General features: G+C 42.8%; 1 protein-coding gene across 1 annotated transcript in view; it reads left to right on the top strand.

Moving 5' to 3' along the window:
* Window positions 1–20,749, top strand: part of ASTN1 (astrotactin 1) — a 481,917-nt gene that overhangs the window by 420,866 nt on the left and 40,302 nt on the right. The window contains exons 19-22 of the mRNA XM_030206744.1: window positions 1,415–1,566; window positions 6,007–6,142; window positions 6,833–6,933; window positions 10,259–10,442. Coding sequence (XP_030062604.1) covers window positions 1,415–1,566; window positions 6,007–6,142; window positions 6,833–6,933; window positions 10,259–10,442 — 573 coding nt within the window. The remainder of the gene's footprint in view (window positions 1–1,414; window positions 1,567–6,006; window positions 6,143–6,832; window positions 6,934–10,258; window positions 10,443–20,749) is intronic.

Raw genomic sequence — 20,749 nt, 5'->3', positions numbered from 1 at the left:
CGGATCTGGATATCAGACATAAGCTAAGTTGATTCTAATATTTAAATTGAATAAGTTGCTATCAACAATAATTACTTATAATGATAATGTTTTCAGTCATAAGTGCAATAAACGTGTTTGACTGATGAGGAGGCAGGCGAGTCATAAGTAGGTGGCTCATGTGAAAAGAGTCGCAGCTGAGGTCATGAATAAGCGTGTATTATATGAGTGTTGATCATTTGAGTAAGATTTCATCTTTGTGGCTCCCACTCTTAAGGATTCACAATCTGACTGTATAAAATGTACTATTCAGATATTGGCACGGAATATCCAAAATTATTTCAAATACAGCTGGCATTTAAAAAGTACTCTGACTTCTGAGGCTAAATAGTGGCCAGTAAGAAATTAAAAATTACCTAACAGGACCATGTTTTGGGATATAAATGACTTCCTCAGGGGTGTATACATGAAATTTTTAAAAGGTTAAAAAAACATACAGAAAATGTACGTATGTAACAAAAATATGACAGAACAACAATGTTAATAAATGCTTAAGTAAAAAAGAAAAGGAAAAAGATAAATTAATAGCAAAATATACTTCTTTCATATAAAATGTGTAGATTGGGGAGAGGGAGTAGAAGGGAAGATGGAGAATCAATGAACAAAATAAATCAATGCATTGTACTATCATCAAAATATATGTTGAGCTGATATTCAGCCGCTATGGACAGCTTTTTTTTTTTAATGCCAGTCACAGCAGCTCAAAAGTACCTAGATACTCAGCACTGGTATCCAGAGAGTGGCCAGAACTGGCTATCTGGATAGATCAGTGACCGGCATTGCAATTCAAATAGCAGTGGAATTGAGCCCCCTATCTGGAGAGCTAATCGGATAATGTTCAGACACAGCCTTTTTGCTGATAGTTATCTGGTTTACAAACTGAATATCACTGCTAACTGGATAACTTATGGGTCCACCCTCACTCCATCCTATATGACCCCAGCACCATCCAAATAATACTGGTGTGGATTATAATATTTTCAAAAGCACTATCTGGATAGTACCGCTGAAAATTCAGAGATGATCCTGGTCAGTGATCCTTCTCTATATAGCAGATGCTGCTATCCTGATAAATGAGTTTGAATATCGGGCTCTATAATTTAAAATTTATATACATTTGCCTTACTATTTTCAGGTTTTGACTAATAACTTAATGAAGATAAGCAAAACCTACTGTAAAATGACTGAGAAACGAATTATAAAGATATGTTAAATAATATTTTTAAAATATACTTAAAGGCAGCTTAGCAGCAATAGGTGTCAGCTTATATAAACACATGATATTGGCCCCAGAAACAACAAATATTTTAAAAACTTAAATAAAATTTAAAATCCCATAACTGACAAGGGAAACTAAACATTTTTTATTCTTCAGGCTGAAACTGTCCATGGAGTATGAGCCCAGCAGCTCCCTGGTTGTACTGGAATGGGGTCACTCCGAACCACCAATTGGAGTGCGTATTATTGACTACCTCATTAGTCAGGAGAGAGTTACGGATAGGTTGGATCATTCCAAAGTGGAGACTGGTGAGTGTGCTGAGAAACTCCTTATGGATCAGTCATGAGGATGAGAGAAGAATGTGCCTAATCAGGAGGGGACAGATTTAGAGGTGTGGATCAGTGTGGATAGAATACTAGCATAAGTCCACATCTTTGAACTTGGGATGTGCATCCGTTTGAAACAACAAAAATGAACAGAAAAAAAAACATGAAATTTTGTGTATTTTTATGTGCTATCAGCAATACGCACTCTTTCAAAAGAGCGTGCATTCTTTTGAAAAATGTGCACTGTTCACAAATAGCATCCATTCTTCATGAATACTGCACACACTTTGCAAAACGTATGCATGCTTTCGAAAGAGTACATGCTCGTCCCAGAAGAGTGCACACTCTTAAAAACATTGCTCCCATGAAGACAAAATGTAAGAAAAACATTAAAAAAAACAAAAAGGTGAAAAAAATGGACATTTTTGGAAACAACGTGGGAAACAATACAACACAGAAATTTCCTGACTGCACACCTCTATAAAACACCAGAATTATTTTACCTCAGTTATATCTACGTTTTAATGTACTTTTCTTCCCTTTCCTGAAAACTGTCGAACATCTTGATGATTTAATTGAGAATTAGGGGTCCTTTTACTAAGGTGCGCTGAAAAATGGCCTGCGGTAGTGTAGGCACATGTTTTGGGTGCGCATGGATCCATTTTTCAGTGCGCCTGCAAAAAATGCCTTTTTAAAATGTTTGCCGAAAATGGACATGCGGCAAATAAAAATTGGCACATATCCATTTTAGGTCTGAGACCTTACCACCAGCCATTGACCTAGTGGTAAGGTCTCACATGCTAATCAAGTGGGAATGACCTACATGCGTCAAATGTCACTTGGTGTGCGTAGCGGACGTGTGCCAGAAAATAAAAATTATTTTTTGAATGTGCGTATTGGACGTGCGCCAAAAATGAAATTACCGCAAGAGCCACGTGGTATCTAGGCGGTAACTCCAAATTGGCACACGTTGGGTGTGTGTAGACGCTTACGTGGCTTAGTAAAAGGGCCCCTAGATTAGTAATGGCAGAAGTAGTAGAAGGGTTGTAGTTTTGCTTAGTCAGTTAATGAAAAAATAGAAATGAACTATTTATTTATTTATTTGTTACATTTGTATCCCACATTTTCCCATCTTTTTGTAGGCTCAATGTGGCTTACATAGTGCCGGAGAGCTGTTTCCAGACTCCGGAGTAAACAAATACAATGTGGTGTTGTAATGTTCATGTGGTAGGACCACATAAAGGAATCGGTCGGCAGAGGGTTGTGTGACTTGTGTGACTAGTACAATTGTCCTCAATCAATTCTCCAAAGTGCCTTACTTATTTGGATTTTGCTCACACCTTTTTCAGTAGTAGCTCAAGGTGAGTTACCTTCAGGTACACTGGGTATTTCCCTGTCCCTGGAGGGCTCACAATCTAAGGGCCCTGTTTACTAAGCAGTGTTATAGGCACATTAACGTTTTTAACGCGCGTTAACCATGTACGCGCATTAACCATGTATGTGCCTACAATATCCCTATAGGCGCCTACATGGTTAGCGCGCGCGCTAAGTGTAGGTGTGCTAAAAACACTAACGTACCTTAGTAAACAGGGCCCTAAGTTTGGACCTGAGCCAATGGATGATTAAGTGACTTGCCCAAGATCACAAGGACGTCAAGCCCGGTGCTCTAACCACTAGGCCACTCCCTCCACTCCTTAGCTGATCTGATTTGCAGGTGTTGCATTTCTGATTATAAAGATACATAGTACTAAAGTATGGCAAGTTTTTGCACTTACCAGACATTAGGTGCAAAAACTATTGTGCTATCATTGCAAAGGCTTTGTGGTAACTGTTGGAGGCACGTCTAGTATTCTCCCTGCATTTACTGCACAGACAAGTTCCCTACCGTGCATTAATGGCAAGCATGATTTATGCACCTTACATCACCTCTTGTGCTAGCATTATGTGGACTCGCACTAACTGCAGATTTGACAGTGCATGCTAATTATGATGTGCTAACTGCAATGCACAGTCCAATGTTTCTGCGCATTCCCTACCCGCTAAGCAGTTAGGGGTAAATTCAAGAAAGGGCACTGAAATGTAGGTGGTGGGATGAAGTGCACTGAGCTCAAATTCCATAATAGCAGTTCCACTCGGAACAGCTGCTATAGAATACTAGCATAAGTCCACATCTTTGAATTTAACGTTAAGCGCAAGCACTTACGCCAACTCAGAGGCTATTGTAAGTGCTCACGTCTAACTGTAGGCAGTTAGGCATGTAAAGGACAGTATTCTATAACCCATTTTCTTCAATGCAAGGCTCAGGGGCCAAGGGCGGTCCCCGGAGACCTCTGAGGCAGCCCCCATTGTTTTTCTGCTACGCTGGTTCTCAACCCAGGCTCAGGTCAGAAAGGTGAAAGTGAATAGGAGAAAAAGTCATATGTTTGAAGGTCAAGGCACTTCTCAATAGACAAAAGAGAATGCATTTGGAAATGCTCACGACCTTGAGGATACCTCCCAATGAAATTCGAAGGTGGGCTGGTGGGGATGAATGTCATTGACACACACTGGTCAGTAGTGTCGTGGCCCCGCAGGGGAAGATAGTTGGCAGTGCTCCTTCAACTCATTAGAATCCAAAGTGGCCCCAGCTTAAAAATTAATAAAGACCACTGCTATAAACTGTGCATCTAATTGCCTGATATACCCCTAACCCGGTCATGCCCCTCCCATATCCATGCCCCTTTTGAAGTTGGATACTCTGATTTGAGAGCGCAACTTATGGAAGAGTGAATACGGGCAGTTGCATGCATTACAGCTAATTGGTATCAATTAGTACCAATCAAGGTGAATTATAGCTAATAATTTGCTGTTAATTGCAATTAACAACCAATTATTGACTTAAGTTGCATGTGCAACTGACCTTATTTTATGAAATGTGCATGCAACTTTGCACGCTAAAGAGGAAATTCAATAAACAGTGCCAAAACTTAAGTGCTGAAAAAATTCAGCACTAGGCACTATTCTATAAAGGGTGCGTGCCTTATATAGAATAGCGTTTAGCACAGATCACGCACCTAACTTTTGGGCTGAACTTACGCCTTTTGAAACCCAGTGTAAATACCGGCACCCAAGTAACACACAGGCAGTGTTCTGCAATTCCATGCACAACTTTTTGGAATGAGGCCAATAGCCACACCCCTTTTCAGATTTGTGCAATGAGAGTTAGGCACTGTGCCTCATAGAGTAGCACACATCCAGATGCACATGTGAAATTTAATGAGTGCTAATTAACATTAACAGTTAGTAGTTAGCACCCAGTTGTTGATGGTTCAGAGCTCATTATCCAATTTATTTGCACACACATCTCAGAAGCATGCCCAAAGCTGAGTGTACAACTTTGGACACCATATATAGAATCCGGCGGGTAAATGTAAAGGTGGGCACCCATTTTTATAGAACTAGGAGGTTAGTGTAGGATTTTTACCGCACTGGCTATTAATAACACATGTTAGCTATTAGCATTAGTGTCTGGTAAAACTCATGCTGAATATTTAGCGCACTTAAGTAAAAGGGCTCCGCAATATATTTTAATGCATTGGGTAAATGCAAATATTCCTCATGCATATGGATAACCTGAAAACCAGACCAACTAAATTGCCCCTGGTAACTGTATTGGATCTAGTAAGTCCTATATGAGAATCTTTGACTAATTATAAGGACTAGACCTTCCATTTCATAAGTACATAAGTAATGCCATACTGGGAAAAGGCCAAAGGTCCATCGAGCCCAGCATCCTGTCCCTAACAGCGGCCAATCCAGGTCAAGGACAATACAGCCCTGATAGTTCTTCACTTCATCAGTTTGTGTTCATATTTCTGGGTAGAGGGGAAATTCTAGACAATATTGAAATACATTTTACTACTATTTACGTTAAATATAAGGGCTCCGCAATATATTTTAATGCATTGGGTAAATGCAAATATTCCTCATGCCTATGGAGTGGAGGAGTGGCCTAGTGGTTAGGGTGGTGGACTTTGGTCCTGAGGAACTGAGTTCAAGTCCCAGCACAGGCAGCTCCTTGTGACTCTGGGCAAGTCACTTAACCCTCCATTGCCTGCTGCCTAGAGCCTGCCATGAGTAGGAAAGTGTGGGGTACAAATGTAACAAAAAAAAAAAAAATGGCTCCAGGTTTATCAGTTTTTCCAGTTTGCCACTGACTTCCTCCATATTTTGCTAAAACTGGTTGTGCAATATTTTGACTTTGCACATGACTTACAGAGGTGAACTGAGCACTTATCTTATTAGAGGGTCCTGTTTACAATTTGAATTATAGATCTGCACAATATTGCTCTTTGTAGTGGAAGCAATTTCTATATAAAAGTAATTGCTTATTTCTTCCTTTTGTCTCTGTCCTTCTACCCCCCCCCCCCCCCCCCCCCCAAGAAACAGTTTTGAGTTTTGTGGATGACATCATTTCCGGAGCCAAGTCCCCCTGTGCAATGCCAGCTCAAGTTCCCAGCATGCAGTCCAGTACAATCTCTCTGATCATTCGTTGTCTAGAGCCAGATACCACTTACATGTGAGTTACCATGATTGTCTGTTCCTACCTTTCTTCCTTTTTCTGGATTCTGTTTTCCACTATAAATTAAGGGGCCCCTTTACAAAGGCGCGCTGAAAAATGGCCTGCAGTAGTGTAGACGCGTGTTTTGGGCGTGAGCAGAATCATTTTTCAGCGCACCTGTAAAAAATGACTTTTTAAAAATATTTACTGAAAATGGATGTGTGGCAAAATGAAAATCACATCCATTTTGGGTCTGAGACCTTACCGCCAGCCGTTGACCTAGCGATAAAGTCTCACGTGGTAACCGGGCAGTAATGACCTACCTGCATCAAATGTCACTTGGCACGCGTCCAATATGCGTGTCTGAAAATAAATTTTCATATGCGCGTATCGGACGTGTACCAAAAATGAAATTACCGCAAGAGCCACATGGTAGCCAGGCGGTAACTCCATTTTGGCGCGTGTTGGGCACACATAGATGCTTGCGTGGCTTAGTAAAAGTGCCCCTAACTATGGCTTCAGCAAGTTGCATCTGAAAAGAGCCTTTCTACATTCCAGGTATGCACATTATAGTATGTAAAATCTGAAGAAGATGACAGAAGTAATTAAATGGAGTGGGGGGGAGAGAAAACCCTAATTCTTCCATTCCCTACACCTTTGTGTCCTTTGTCCTGCCTCCCATAAGATAACTCTTTGTGTCTCTGGTAGGTTCACGCTTTGGGGTATTGATAACACAGGTAGACGGACCAAACCAAGTGATGTCACAGTGAAAACACCTTGCCCAGTAGTGGACGATGTGAAATCACAAGGTAAAAAAAAGAGAATTTTTCATTCTGTATTTCAGCTTGTATAGCACAGTTTGCTTACAGCGGGGTTTTCAAAAATGTATTTTTTTTACAAAATTGTATACATTTTAAATATGTCTAATTAACATGGGCTATTTTAATATACAATCAGGCTTATTTTCGAAAGAGATGGCCGGCCATCTCCTAAAACCGGCCAAATTGGCATAATCGAAAGCCGATTTTTGGACACACTCACCGGCATTCCATCGCGAAGGCGGCCAAACTTCAAGGGGGCGTGTCAGCAGGGTAGCGAAGGCGGGACATGGGCGTGCTTACGAGATGGCCGGCTTCAGCTGATAATGGAAAAAGGAAACCGGCGATGACGAGAATTTGGTCGGTTTTACTTGATCGATTTATTTTCACGACCAAGTCTCAAAGAGGTGCCCAAACTGACCAGATGACCACCGGAAGGAATCGGGGATGACCTCCCCATACTCCCCCATTGGTCACCAACCCCCTCCCACCCAAAAAAAACCCTTTAATACATTTTTTGCCAGCCTCTATGCTAGCCAGCTCCATGACAGCAGTATGCAGGTCCATGGAGCAGATTTAAAGCCTGGTGCACTAAACTGCACGGAAGAGTCCTTCCCTTACCGATCCCTTAGTGAATCGGTAAGGGAAGGGCATGCATGAAGGAAATCGCATGCAAATGAGCTGCTCATTTGCACGCGAATTTCCTTCCCTAGGAGGGGAAGCCAGTCGGCCAGCTCATAAAAAAAAAAGGTCTTGCTGATCACTTATGTTATGACTTACTTGTTCTGGAGTGCTGTATTTTGTGATACTGTTTTGAGAAATGTTCAATAAAGACTTCATACAAATTAAAAAAAAGTCCCTGCTGCACACTTCCCTAAAGGGCCATCTTTTTCTCCCCAAGCTGGAGCTCATAACTTTTTTAGTAGTAACAGTGGGATTTGAACCAGCCACCTCTGCATTACAAGACCAGTGATATAACCACTTGGCCACAGCTCCACTTAGTTGGACTTCCCTCCCTTTTGATTATACCCCTTCAGGTCTCTCTCAGCCAATCACAGCACGTTTAGCTGTCTCTGAGTGGCTGAGAGAGAGCTGGAGGGGCATAATCAAAAAGGAGGGACATCTACATAAGTGAAGCTTTGGCCAAGTGGTTACCTCACTAGTCTTGTAATACAGTGGTGGCCAGTTTAAATCCCACTGTTACTACTAAAAAAGCTATGAGCAAAAGCAGTTTTGATTTTCTGTTTGGGGAGAAAGATGGCAATCAAGTGAACGACGGCCATTAAGGGAAGTGCACGACAGGGACTTTTTTAATTTGTATGAAGTCTTTATTGAACATTTCTCAAAACCGTATCACAAAATACAGCACTCCAGAACAAGAAAGTCATAACATAACTGATCAGTAAGATCTAAATATCCAGAAGTACCAGTGCACTACAAATGAAGCAGCCACCTCTGCATTATAAGACTAGTGATGTAACCACTGGCCACAGCTCCTCTTAGTTGGATGTTCCTCCCTTTTGATTATACCCCTTCAGGTCTCTCGCAGCCAATCACAGCATGTTTAGCTGTCTGTGAGTGGCTGAGAGAGATGTGGAGGGGCATAATCAAAAGGGAGGAGAATCCAAATAAGTGGTGCTGTGGCCAAGTGGTTACATCAGTGGTCTTGTAGTGCAGAAGTGGCTGGTTCAAATCCCACTATTACTACTGAAAAAGCTGTGAGCAAAAACAGTTTTAATTTTGCCGTTCAGGGAGAACCACGGCCATTAAGGGAAGTGCACGCCAGGAACGGCCATCAAGGAAAAATGCATGGCAGGGACTTTTTAAATTTGTATGGCCTTTATTGAACATTTCTCAAAACAGTATCACAAAATACAGCACTCCAGAACAAGTAAGACATAACCTAACTGATCAGCAAGATCTAAATATCCAGAAGTACCAGTGCACTACGAATGCTGGCCCCTCCCACGGCCAAATGCCTTGGATTTGGCCGGGTTTGGGATAGCCAGTTCCAGTTTCCATTATCGCTGAAAAACAAAGTCGGCCATCTCAAACCCGGCGATCTATGGCATTTGACCGGCCCCAACCGCATTATCGAAACAAAAGATGGCCAGCCATCTTTTTCGATAATACGATTCTGGACAGCTCTTTGCGGCGCTGCCAAAATAGATGGCCGGACATCTATTTGGCCGGCGCTGTTCGATTATGCCCCTCTATGTGAGGCAAAAAAAGTAACCCCGCCCAGATTTATATCCTGTTTTCTGAGCAACTGCTAGGAATTTCAACAGGAAAAGTTTCAGCTCTATTTGTTGTTTCTATGTTTATCTGCCTAGTAGAATGCGGTTATTTTTAAACACAGCAAAGTTGTAGACTTTTTAGCATGACCACCCAGTGATTATCGTTCATTCAAAAATGGTTGCATTATAAAACTGTTTGAAAAAAAATGGGGTACCAGCTTCTTGTTAATGAGGTCAGAGTGATATAGACTTTTGTCTGGGGAGCAATGTTGGAGGTCTATTACAAGCTTCAGCCAAAGCTCCAACCACCGAACTCAAGGAAATGCTGCAGCCCACGGGTGAACTGGGGTGCAATGCATTCCTTTCTCCTCTTGTCCTGCACATTCTAACCATACCTTTGGTGATGGGAATGCAGAGACCCCGCCAGCTAAATAAATACAGTACCACTGCTCCCCCCCCCCCTCCTCGTGCTGCTTCCTGCGCTGTGTCTTCTTGCACTATAACGGGATCAAATTTTTAAATTATTATTTTTATCAAACTGAGTGTGGATTTAGATAATGCTTGATCTGCCTATCCAGAATCGAAAATTTTGAGTGTGTGCTGTCAATAATGCATGCCTTTTTGGAAAGAGCACTCCCTCTTTTGAAAGAGTGCATACTATTTGCCAAAGACTCCGCACTATTCAGGAGACTGCACACTCTTTCCTGATAAGTCACGCATGCGTGATGGTTTGCACATGCATGCACTTCCAGGAAAAAGTGTGCAATCTTCCTAAATTGTGCTCACTCTTTTGAGAATAGGGTTCATGCACTTAATGATATTGCTCCCATGACAACAAAATGAAAAAAAAAAGAAAAAAATGAACATTCCCAGAAAAGACCACAGGAAAGAACAAAAAACAAAACTTTTCTGGCTGCACACGCCTAATCTATACCTTATGTGTACTTGACTGCATGAAAACTGGGGTCTATTGTGCTCTCAACTAGTGGTTTCATGCTGTAGATCTGTGGCTACTTGTGACACATACTTATTCCATTTTCTTGTTCTTTCTCTCTTAACACCTTTGTTATATAATCTAGAAATAGCTGATAAAATCTACAACTTATTTAATGGCTATACTAGTGGGAAGGAACAGCAAACAGCCTATAATACTCTGCTGGACCTGGGCTCTCCAAGTCTTCATCGGGTCCTGTACCACTATAACCAACATTATGAAAGTTTTGGGGAGTTCACCTGGAGATGTGAGGATGAGCTTGGACCCAGGTAACTTACGTTCATTTCTTTTAATGCAATATAACTTACTGAAGGGCCCTTTTAAGAAGTGGTGGTAAGCCCAACACGGGCTTACCGCTCGCTAAAAGGTAAGTACTGCTGGGCTACCACAACAGCCTGGCGGTAGTTCCCTCCCTCAGTGCATGCAATTTCCGGCGCTGCAAAAAGAGTTCAATTTTTGTAGTGCCGGTGTGTACCCGGCAGTAATTGGGCACTGCTGCGTGCTGCCCGGTTACCGCTGGGTTAGCACAGGAGCACTTACCACCATCTCAGTAGGTGGTGGTAAGTGCTCCCCCTGAAATGGCCATGCGGCAAGTGGCTTACTTGCCGCATGGCCATTTCTTTAAAAAAAGGGAAACTTTTACCCACTGCAGTTAAAGGTGACCTTGGCGTGTGTCAAAAACACATGCCGATGGCCCCCTTTTGCCACTGCTTTGTGATGAAAAGTCAGGTGGGTTGGAATGAACCCGTATAGTATACAGAGAATTTGGTCGATATTCAGCCCGCAGCAGAAGGCATTTTTTTAAACGTTGATTGCCGTGGGCAGAATTAGCCCTGGATATTCAATGACATACTAAGAAGCTGCTACTGGAGGTCACAGCAGTCATTTTGCAGAGGCAGCCATGATGGGCGTGAGCATTGCTCCTGGTGGATTCCCCTGTTAGACCATGAAGGATCGGCCACAGGTAAGCCCAAAAGGATCCGGGGTGAGGGAGGGGTTCAGTTATTCAGGAGGAGGAAGGGTGATGAGTTTTTTGACAGTTTTTCAGGGGGGGGGATGGGAGGAAGAGAGGAGGATTCGAAGGGGCTTGGCATTTGTTTGGTGGGGGTTGGTAGGAGAGAGGGAGGGGGATCAGAAGGGGCTTGATGGTTGTTCAGTATGGGGGCAATGGGAGGGAGAGTGGGAGGGGGATCAGAAGGGACCCGACAGGTGTTTGGGAGGGTCCTGGGAGGGATGGAAATTGGAAGGGACTTTATAGCTGTTTGGGGTAGGGAGAAGAGTGGGAAAGGGAATCAGCATACTTCAGGCTGGTATCCGGAGGCTATGCTTGTGCAGACTGATATTCAGTGCACCTGCATAGCTAACTGGGTGAATTTAGGATTGCTTAAAAGCTCCTGTGCCCCTGTAATACCCCTGTTTTGTTCCGATATTCAGTGGCACTGCCAAGCTGAGTACTGTTGAATATCACTAGTTAGCTGGCTCTAAGTGATTAGTACATAAGTACATACAGTGGGGGAAATAAGTATTTGATCCCTTGCTGATTTTGTAAGTTTGCCCACTGACAAAGACATGAGCAGCCCATAATTGAAGGGTAGGTTATTGGTAACAGTGAGAGATAGCACATCACAAATTAAATCCGGAAAATCACATTGTGAAAAGTATATGAATTTATTTGCATTCTGCAGAGGGAAATAAGTATTTGATCCCTCTGGCAAACAAGACCTAATACTTGGTGGCAAAACCCTTGTTGGCAAGCACAGCGGTCAGACGTCTTCTGTAGTTGATGATGAGGTTTGCACACATGTCAGGAGGAATTTTGGTCCACTCCTCTTTGCAGATCATCTCTAAATCATTAAGAGTTCTGGGCTGTTGCTTGGCAACTCGCAGCTTCAGCTCCCTCCATAAGTTTTCAATGGGATTAAGGTCTGGTGACTGGCTAGGCCACTCCATGACCCTAATGTGCTTCTTCCTGAGCCACTCCTTTGTTGCCTTGGCTGTATGTTTTGGGTCATTGTCGTGCTGGAAGACCCAGCCACGACCCATTTTTAAGGCCCTGGCGGAGGGAAGAAGGTTGTCACTCAGAATTGTACGGTACATGGCCCCATCCATTCTCCCATTGATGCGGTGAAGTAGTCCTGTGCCCTTAGCAGAGAAACACCCCCAAAACATAATATTTCCACCTCCATGCTTGACAGTGGGGACGGTGTTCTTTGGGTCATAGGCAGCATTTCTCTTCCTCCAAACACGGCGAGTTGAGTTCATGCCAAAGAGCTCAATTTTTGTCTCATCTGACCACAGCACCTTCTCCCAATCACTCTCGGCATCATCCAGGTGTTCACTGGCAAACTTCAGATGGGCCATCACATGTGCCTTCCGGAGCAGGGGGACCTTGCGGGCACTGCAGGATTGCAATCCGTTATGTCGTAATGTGTTACCAATGGTTTTCGTGGTGACAGTGGTCCCAGCTGCCTTGAGATCATTGACAAGTTCCCCCCTTGTAGTTGTAGGCTGATTTCTAACCTTCCTCATGATCAAGGATACCCCACGAGGTGAGATTTTGCGTGGAGCCCCAGATCTTTGTCGATTGACAGTCATTTTGTACTTCTTCCATTTTCTTACTATGGCACCAACAGTTGTCTCCTTCTCGCCCAGCGTCTTACTGATGGTTTTGTAGCCCATTCCAGCCTTGTGCAGGTGTATGATCTTGTCCCTGACATCCTTAGACAGCTCCTTGCTCTTGGCCATTTTGTAGAGGTTAGAGTCTGACTGATTCACTGAGTCTGTGGACAGGTGTCTTTCATACAGGTGACCATTGCCGACAGCTGTCTGTCATGCAGGTAACGAGTTGATTTGGAGCATCTACCTGGTCTGTAGGGGCCAGATCTCTTACTGGTTGGTGGGGGATCAAATACTTATTTCCCTCTGCAGAATGCAAATAAATTCATATACTTTCCACAATGTGATTTTCCGGATTTAATTTGTGATGTGCTATCTCTCACTGTTACCAATAACCTACCCTTCAATTATGGGCTGCTCATGTCTTTGTCAGTGGGCAAACTTACAAAATCAGCAAGGGATCAAATACTTATTTCCCCCACTGTAAGTATTGCCACACTGGGACAGACCAAAGGTCCATCAAGCCCAGCATCCTGTTTCCAACAGTGACCAATCCAGGTCACAAATACCTGGCAAGTTCCTGAAAAAGTTCAATACATTTTATGCTGCTTATCCCAGAAATAAGCAATGGAACCTCTCCTGCCCACTTAAGTCTCTTTAAATATCGGACAGAATATTTACAAGACCTTTGCTTTTGAGTTCTGTTTCTGGAAAGCTTTTAAGAAGCCCCTACTAGTTCCTGCTAGAATGCTGCTTAGAGAAAATGAAGCAAATGGTTCGCGGCATGCGCCAAATCCAAAGTGCAGAAGAAAATAACATTTTATTGTTAAAGAAATATTTGCAGACAACCACAATGCACCCTGAGGCCAGAATTTCTTAATAGAGAATGTTTAGGCCAGCTGTTTTGAAATATTGGTTTAATGCATAAACAACAGTTCTTCTAATACAGTTTTATACAAATCCCATGGAACAAACCCAGAAAAGCAGTTTGTGTGGTAAGGCTGAGCTGATCAGCCAGGTAAACACAGAAATCTGGTTCCTATTCCTTCTCTCCCATATCCTATGGCAGACTAGTATGGATCCAGTATAAGCTCTTTTCCATCCAAGCTATAAGGCGGAAGCTCATGTTTTTTGATCCATGAATATTAGTTTGCACTTTTAACATTGCAGTTCAAATTTTGGTCAATTATACTGTCTTTTCTAAGTCATGTTGAAATGCTGCACTGTTTTCTAATCTCATTATCATATGGCTTTCTACCTCTTCCTCCAGAGAGGCATATTATTATTTACCTTGATATAATTTCCAGAAGAGTTGTTGTCTTTGTTTGAAGTGGTTGACCACATTATTTAGGCATGTCAAGAGCTTTTGATTGCTGCGGTCCATTTTGTCAGATGTAACCTGGGACAAGGGCGCTTAAACAATCAGGGGTCAATATTAAGACATTGATGGTGAGCATTTTGCTCACTGCGGATGACGTTATTCCCAAATATTCAAAGTTGGGACCTGTTTAGGCTTTGACTTTGAATAACCGGTTATTTTTATGTCGGCTAACACATAACTTGCTTAAGTTGATGTTGATCACTTAAGTGGCCATGGCTTACCATGTAAAGATAGGACAGACATTTATGCACTAACCCTGGCCGCTTAAGTGCTGCATATCAGCACAAGTGGCCAAGAGCTGGCTCCACCCCCAGAATGCTCCTAAGATATCCAGCTTAATGTTCGGTGCTAACTGTAATATTCATAGGCTCTTATAAGTGCCAGGCTGATACTATCCTTTTAGGTCTAAACTAAATGAATACATTATCCAGATAATGGCTGAACATCACTATCATCTGGATAACTTGTTGGCCGGCACTCAATCTGCCCCATAGTATGCAGCAAATATTGGACTGTACAGCCCAATGTTATCTGAATAATTTTTGACAATACATGGATAGAAAATGTCAGTGAATGGATAATGTCTTTTGAATACTGGCCTAACAGTTTATTGAAATATGCAAATAGCAGTGAATATATATCCTTTATGAGGACAATGCTAATTTTCAAAGAGATTTCCATGGGCAAAAAGCATTTCTCCCCATTAACTGGCTGGCTGAAAATTTCCCGCTCCCAGTTGGACTGAGTTGATGGACTGGACTGAGTTGATGTATTCACAGAAGCATGTTTGGGTCACAGGAAACAAAGTTCATGCATTAATGCCATTTTCAATTGTACAACTCTTTCTTTCCAACAAAATTCTAACTGTATCAAAATCAGGTGCAAGTAACAGTGCATACTTTGTGCTATGGCAGTTTTCAAAGAGGAAATCTTGTACTCCCCTTTCAAAAATGAGGCCCAAGCACGCTACTGCAAAGAATGCATACTTATTTTCACAGTGCAAATGGTTTGAAAATTGTTCTGTATAACTTCGTCCAGGATTAGGAATGGCCTGAGGGCGGTGCCTATTATTATATGGAGAGTGTCCTTTTCATTTAAACACATTGCTGATTTACACAAACATTGCTGTTTAAAAATGTGTTTGCATGTTCATATCAGTTGATTATTTATTACATAAACGTTATGCTCTGCTCTTGTTCTGGATCCTTTGATGTAGTTACTTTTTAAATTTCTTATTCATTTTCATGTCAATTCATGTGTTTTTGTATTTTTAAGTTGTATGGTCTTTTGATTTTCATTTTATTCTTGTGCATGAAGTCTTGATTTATTATTGATATCAGCATTTGATTTTAATTATATATTTCTAAATTAGCAGCCCTACCCCTGATGCAGCGTGTTGAGGTGAAACTTGGTTATGTTGGGTGCTTTGTTTGAATACATTGCATACTTCTACTTGCTGGTCTGTTTTGTGTTGTTTGCTGCAGTGATTGTTTGTAGATCATCGTCTCTTTGTGCCTCTGGGATCTCTTGTAAAATAAGTGCAGGACTGTAAGAATAGGACTCTCCATGCATAGTGGGAACATGGATTTTCAAAAAGCTGCATGTTTAGGAAAAGGCCATGCAAGACCCCCCTCCCCCTTTATAACATATAAATAACAGCAGATAAAGACCTGAACGGTCCATCCAGTCTGTCCAATAAGATAAACTCATTTTACATGGTATGTGATACTTTATACCCGAGTTTGATTTGTCCCTGCCTTTCTCAGGGCACAGACTGGAAAAGTCTGCCCAGCACTGTTCCTGTACTAAAAGTTCTGAAGCTAACGTGAAAGCCCCTTAAAATTTACACTCCAGCTCATCCGTATCTATTCAGCCACAATCAGGGTGCAGACCGTAAAAGTCCGCCCAGCACTAGTTTTACTCTCCAATTACTGGTGTTACACACAAACACAAATGTACATGGGAGCAGCTTTTTAAAAGTGCTATTCCATCATAGCCCAGGCTAGCATCACTACTGTCTCCCCCACCCCTAATCACCCTTTGTGACATCTGATTCCCCCGCTGACTCTTTCAAGGCAATTGAAGACCCCTTTCCCAATCTCCCAAATAAGCTAATCCCCTCTCACACACAGCTAATCCTCACCTTGAACATAGCCAGTCGTCCCAGGCACATACCTCCCATCAGAAAAATAAGACTCCCATCCACCCAACTATCCCCATGGCATAAGCAGTCCCTCCCCAATCCCCAAATTTGGGTAGGATTTGAGGCGGTCCAGGAAAAGTTATTTAGATAGTGATATTTGGCCACTATTCATATATGTTAAACATATAGAAATAGAAATTATGCAGACCACTGAATATTGATTTTCCAATTTTCAAATGTTTACATATGCACCCCCCTGTGATTTCTGGTCATTCGTTTCATACCGGCTGCATGATGCTAATACTTGGGGCAAAATCTTACAGTCCTTTCTGTATAAATGTTTGTTTTTTCTATGAAAATAGTTCCCTTCCAGAAGACACCAGGAAATTAAGAACTGAGCAGAAAAGGCACAATTTAAACATTGTGCAAATAAACAGACTTGCAGGAGTTTTGCACTTTTGTTTTGCTCTAGATGTTTTCTGATCTTTCTGTCTGGCTTCCCTCCATCCTACCTTGGTGTTCTTGGCAGTCATAGGGGTGAGGAAGCCACTACCCATGACATGTTCCTGTTATCTTGTTCCCACTGCCTGGATTGAATAGGCTGAAGGGTTGAGATGAGCTTCGAGCTGTCAAGGTGCTCCAGGGTGAGCTCACACTCTGGCATTCTATGGAGAGCAAGGGAGCCGCAACGAACAGAAACTCTCCTGGAAAATATCCCAAATCCAAAAACACCCAGAAGGGAATATTCAAGAACTATGTTAGAGCAGCCTTAAGGGATTAGCATAAAGGATCCAAACTGAAACCTACAGAGGGAAAAATCAAAATGGGAAACAATTCTAACCTCTTGTGTCTCACGTCAGTATAGGATGATCTGCCATTTCTGAAGTGTAAATGGAGCAAAAGGGGACTGAATTAGTGTTGCCAGTAGGCTTTATCTCTGAATTCTCAGATTTTTCTTCATATAGATTTGAATCTTAATACCATTACAAACATAGGCATCCTTCTAATAAAGTGCGTTAAACGCTTACTCCGGATTTTTCTAAATATCGTGGCAAGATTTCCACCGCAGAGATCCAAGCATATTCCATAACAATGCACATAACCTAATTGGTTAACAAGCCAATCAGTGCTGTTAATTGGATGTTAACATGCAATTATTAGCACTAATTGGCATTAATTAGAACTTATATGCAGAACTTGCTAAACACATTTTATAACGTGGTCCGCATAAATTTGAATGTGCATTGCCAAAAAGGGGCTATGGCCATGGGCATGGAATGGGCAGGTCATGGGCATTCAGAAAATTTACACACAGGGTTATAGAATATACCTTCTCCATGCCTGACTTAGGCACTGGTATTTATACTAGGTTTTACTTGGCGTAATTGCTTGCGACTAAAACAGTAATGTGGATGGCCAAAAGGTGTATTCTATAAACTGCATGAGAATGTTATAGAATACCACTTAGGTGGAAATTTTTTCCGTGCAGATTTTCCAGTCACCGTATATAGAATCTAGCCCTTAATGAGCAGTTGAAGCAGGCATTCCCAGCCCATTAGTCAGGACACATCTAGTTCCATCGGGTTTTAGGATGTCCAAAATGAATATGCATGAGATAAATTTGCAAGTACTGCCTCAATTGCACACAAATCTAACTTATGAATATTCATTGTGGATATCCTGAAAACCCTGATGGGACTAGATATGCCCTGAGGACTGGGTTGGGAATGGCTGAGTTAACAAATGGAAACAGGCTACAGAGCGACTGTTTTAAAGAGTTTTCCAGTAGTTTACTGTTTGCATGCATTACTGAATTTTTCAGAAAGTTTATGTCAAGGAGTGTGGCATGGGAAGCAATTGCCAGCTAGTGCATTACACTTAATTCACACTAAGGGCCCGATTCTATATATGGCACCTAAAATGAACACGCGCTAAGGAATTACGCCTAAGCATATTCTAAATCCTGCATGTAAACCTACATGCAGTATTTAGAATACACAGATGTAGTTAATGCAACTGAATATACGTGCGTCCATTTATGCCAACGAAAAGCTGGTGTAAATCCCTGCACATAGATTTACACGCACAGGCCCATATTTAATGACAATGTGTGTAGATTTTGGAATGCCCACAACATGCCCATTTCCACGCCTCTTTTTGCTTGTGCATGTAGAATTTAGGCACATCTAATATAATAAAACGCACCGTGAACGTTCTAATGAGGACAACGTTCTGTGAAGCCCTGAAGCCCTGAAGCCATCTGACGTCACTGAAGCTGTAGGGTTCGTGGATTCGTGGTGTGAAGCCTTCAAGCCAGCCGTGTCTGCCCCGCCCTCGCGAAAAAAACAAACAAATCGGGAAGCGAAACGTCAGGGAAGGAGGCGGCGCTCCCGACGTCTAGCCTTCCCTTCGCTGTGTTCCGCCTTCAAAATAAGGCGGAACACAGCGAAGGGAAAGCTAGACGTCGGGAGCGCCGCCTCCTTCCCTGACGCTTCGCTGCACGAACCGCCACGGAGGTAAAGTTAAAAAGAATAAAAAAAAAAAAAGGGATGCATGGATGCGAAGGGGTGGGGGGGCATGGATGCGAAGGGGTGGGGGGGCATGGATGCGAGGCATGGATGCGAAGGGGGGGGGAGAAGAGGGCGGGCCAGGCTGGGACATGGGAAGAGAGTAGCATGGATGCGAGGGGGGGGGGGTCATGGAAGGGCGAGAGGGGACTTGCTGGAAAAGGATGAATGGAGGCGGCAGGGGACAGAGGAGCATGGATGGGTATGGATTAGGAGGACAGGGCACAGGGAGAGAGGGGAATTACTGGAAATGGATGAATGGAGGGGGCAGGGGACAGAGGAGCATGGATGGGCATGGATTGGGAGGGCAGGACTCAGGGAGAGAGGGAAATTGCTGGATAGGGAAAAATGGAGGGGCCAGGTGACAGATGAGCATGGATTGGAAGGGCAGGACTCAGGGAGAGGGGAATTGCTGGATAGGGATGAATGGAGGGGACAGGTGGGCATGGATGGATATGGATTGCAGAGCAGGCCTCAGGCAGAGAGGGGAAATGCTGGATAGGGAAAAATGGAGGGGCCAGGTGACAGAGGAGCATGGATTGGAAGGGCAGGACTCAGGGAGAGGGGAATTGCTGGATAGGGATGAATGGAGGGGACAGATGGGCATGGATGGATATGGATTGCAGAGCAGGCCTCAGGCAGAGAGGGGAAATGCTGGATAGGGAAAAATGGAGGGGCCAGGTGACAGAGGAGCATGGATTGGAAGGGCAGGACTCAGGGAGAGGGGAATTGCTGCATAGGGATGAATGGAGGGGACAGATGGGCATGGATGGATATGGATTGCAGGGCAGGCCTCAGGCAGAGAGGGGAAATGCTGGATAGGGATGAATGGAGGGGGCAGGTGACAGACAAACATGGATGGCCATGGATTGGGAGGGCAGGGCTCAGGGACAGAGGGGAATTGCTGGAAAAGGATGAATGGAGGGGGCAGGGGACAGATGGCCATGGATTGGGAGGGCACGGCTCACACTCTCTCTCTCATATACAATGTCTTTCTGACTCTCACTCTCACACACTCTGTCTCACACTGTATCACATTCACTCTCTATGTGCCACACAGTCACTCACACACTCGCTTGGTGTCATACACTCACTCTCACAGAGAATCTGTGTCTCACACACACTCTCTCTCTTGCCCACACACACACACTCTCTCTCACACTGTGTCTCACATACACACTTGCACACACTCTCATTCTCACACACACTCTCTCACAAACACACTCACACCCAGACTCACTCTCTCTCTCACACACTCACACTTTCACTCTGACTCTCAAACAGTCACTCTCACATACACTCTCCCAAACATACACACTCCAAGGAAAACCTTGCTAGCGCCCGTTTCATTTGTGTCAGAAACGGGCCTTTTTTACTAGTATATTATATTACAGAATATGCTTAGCAATGTATACACCGTAATTCTAATTTTTGCCAATTAGTGCTTATTACTTGTTAAGAGCTGTTAACAACACTTAACAACTTGTTAAAACAATTAATCTACATGCGTAGTTATAAAATATGCCTAGATTTACACGCGGAATTACGTGGAATTCTAGGCACGCTATATAGAATTTGGGGGTAACTGGCTAACTCAGAGTTGATGCAGAACCACTTACCACCTCCAAGATAATAATAATATGTGACACTTATATCCCACACTTACCATTAAAGTTAAGTGTGGCTTACAAAAGAATAAACTGGACCAACTCCAGGAAATATATATAAAGAATTATCAACTGTCCATAATTAGAGCATACCTAAATTACATTACAAATTTCCTAAATAAATAGGTTTTCATTAACTTTTGGAAAGTCAGATAGTTAAATTGCAATCTGAGATCTGTAGGAAGTTCATTTCAGTAGTGAC

The sequence above is a fragment of the Microcaecilia unicolor genome, chromosome 6 (assembly GCF_901765095.1).
Source record: "Microcaecilia unicolor chromosome 6, aMicUni1.1, whole genome shotgun sequence".
Classification (NCBI taxonomy): domain Eukaryota; kingdom Metazoa; phylum Chordata; class Amphibia; order Gymnophiona; family Siphonopidae; genus Microcaecilia; species Microcaecilia unicolor.
This window is presented reverse-complemented; position numbering and strand designations above follow the sequence as displayed.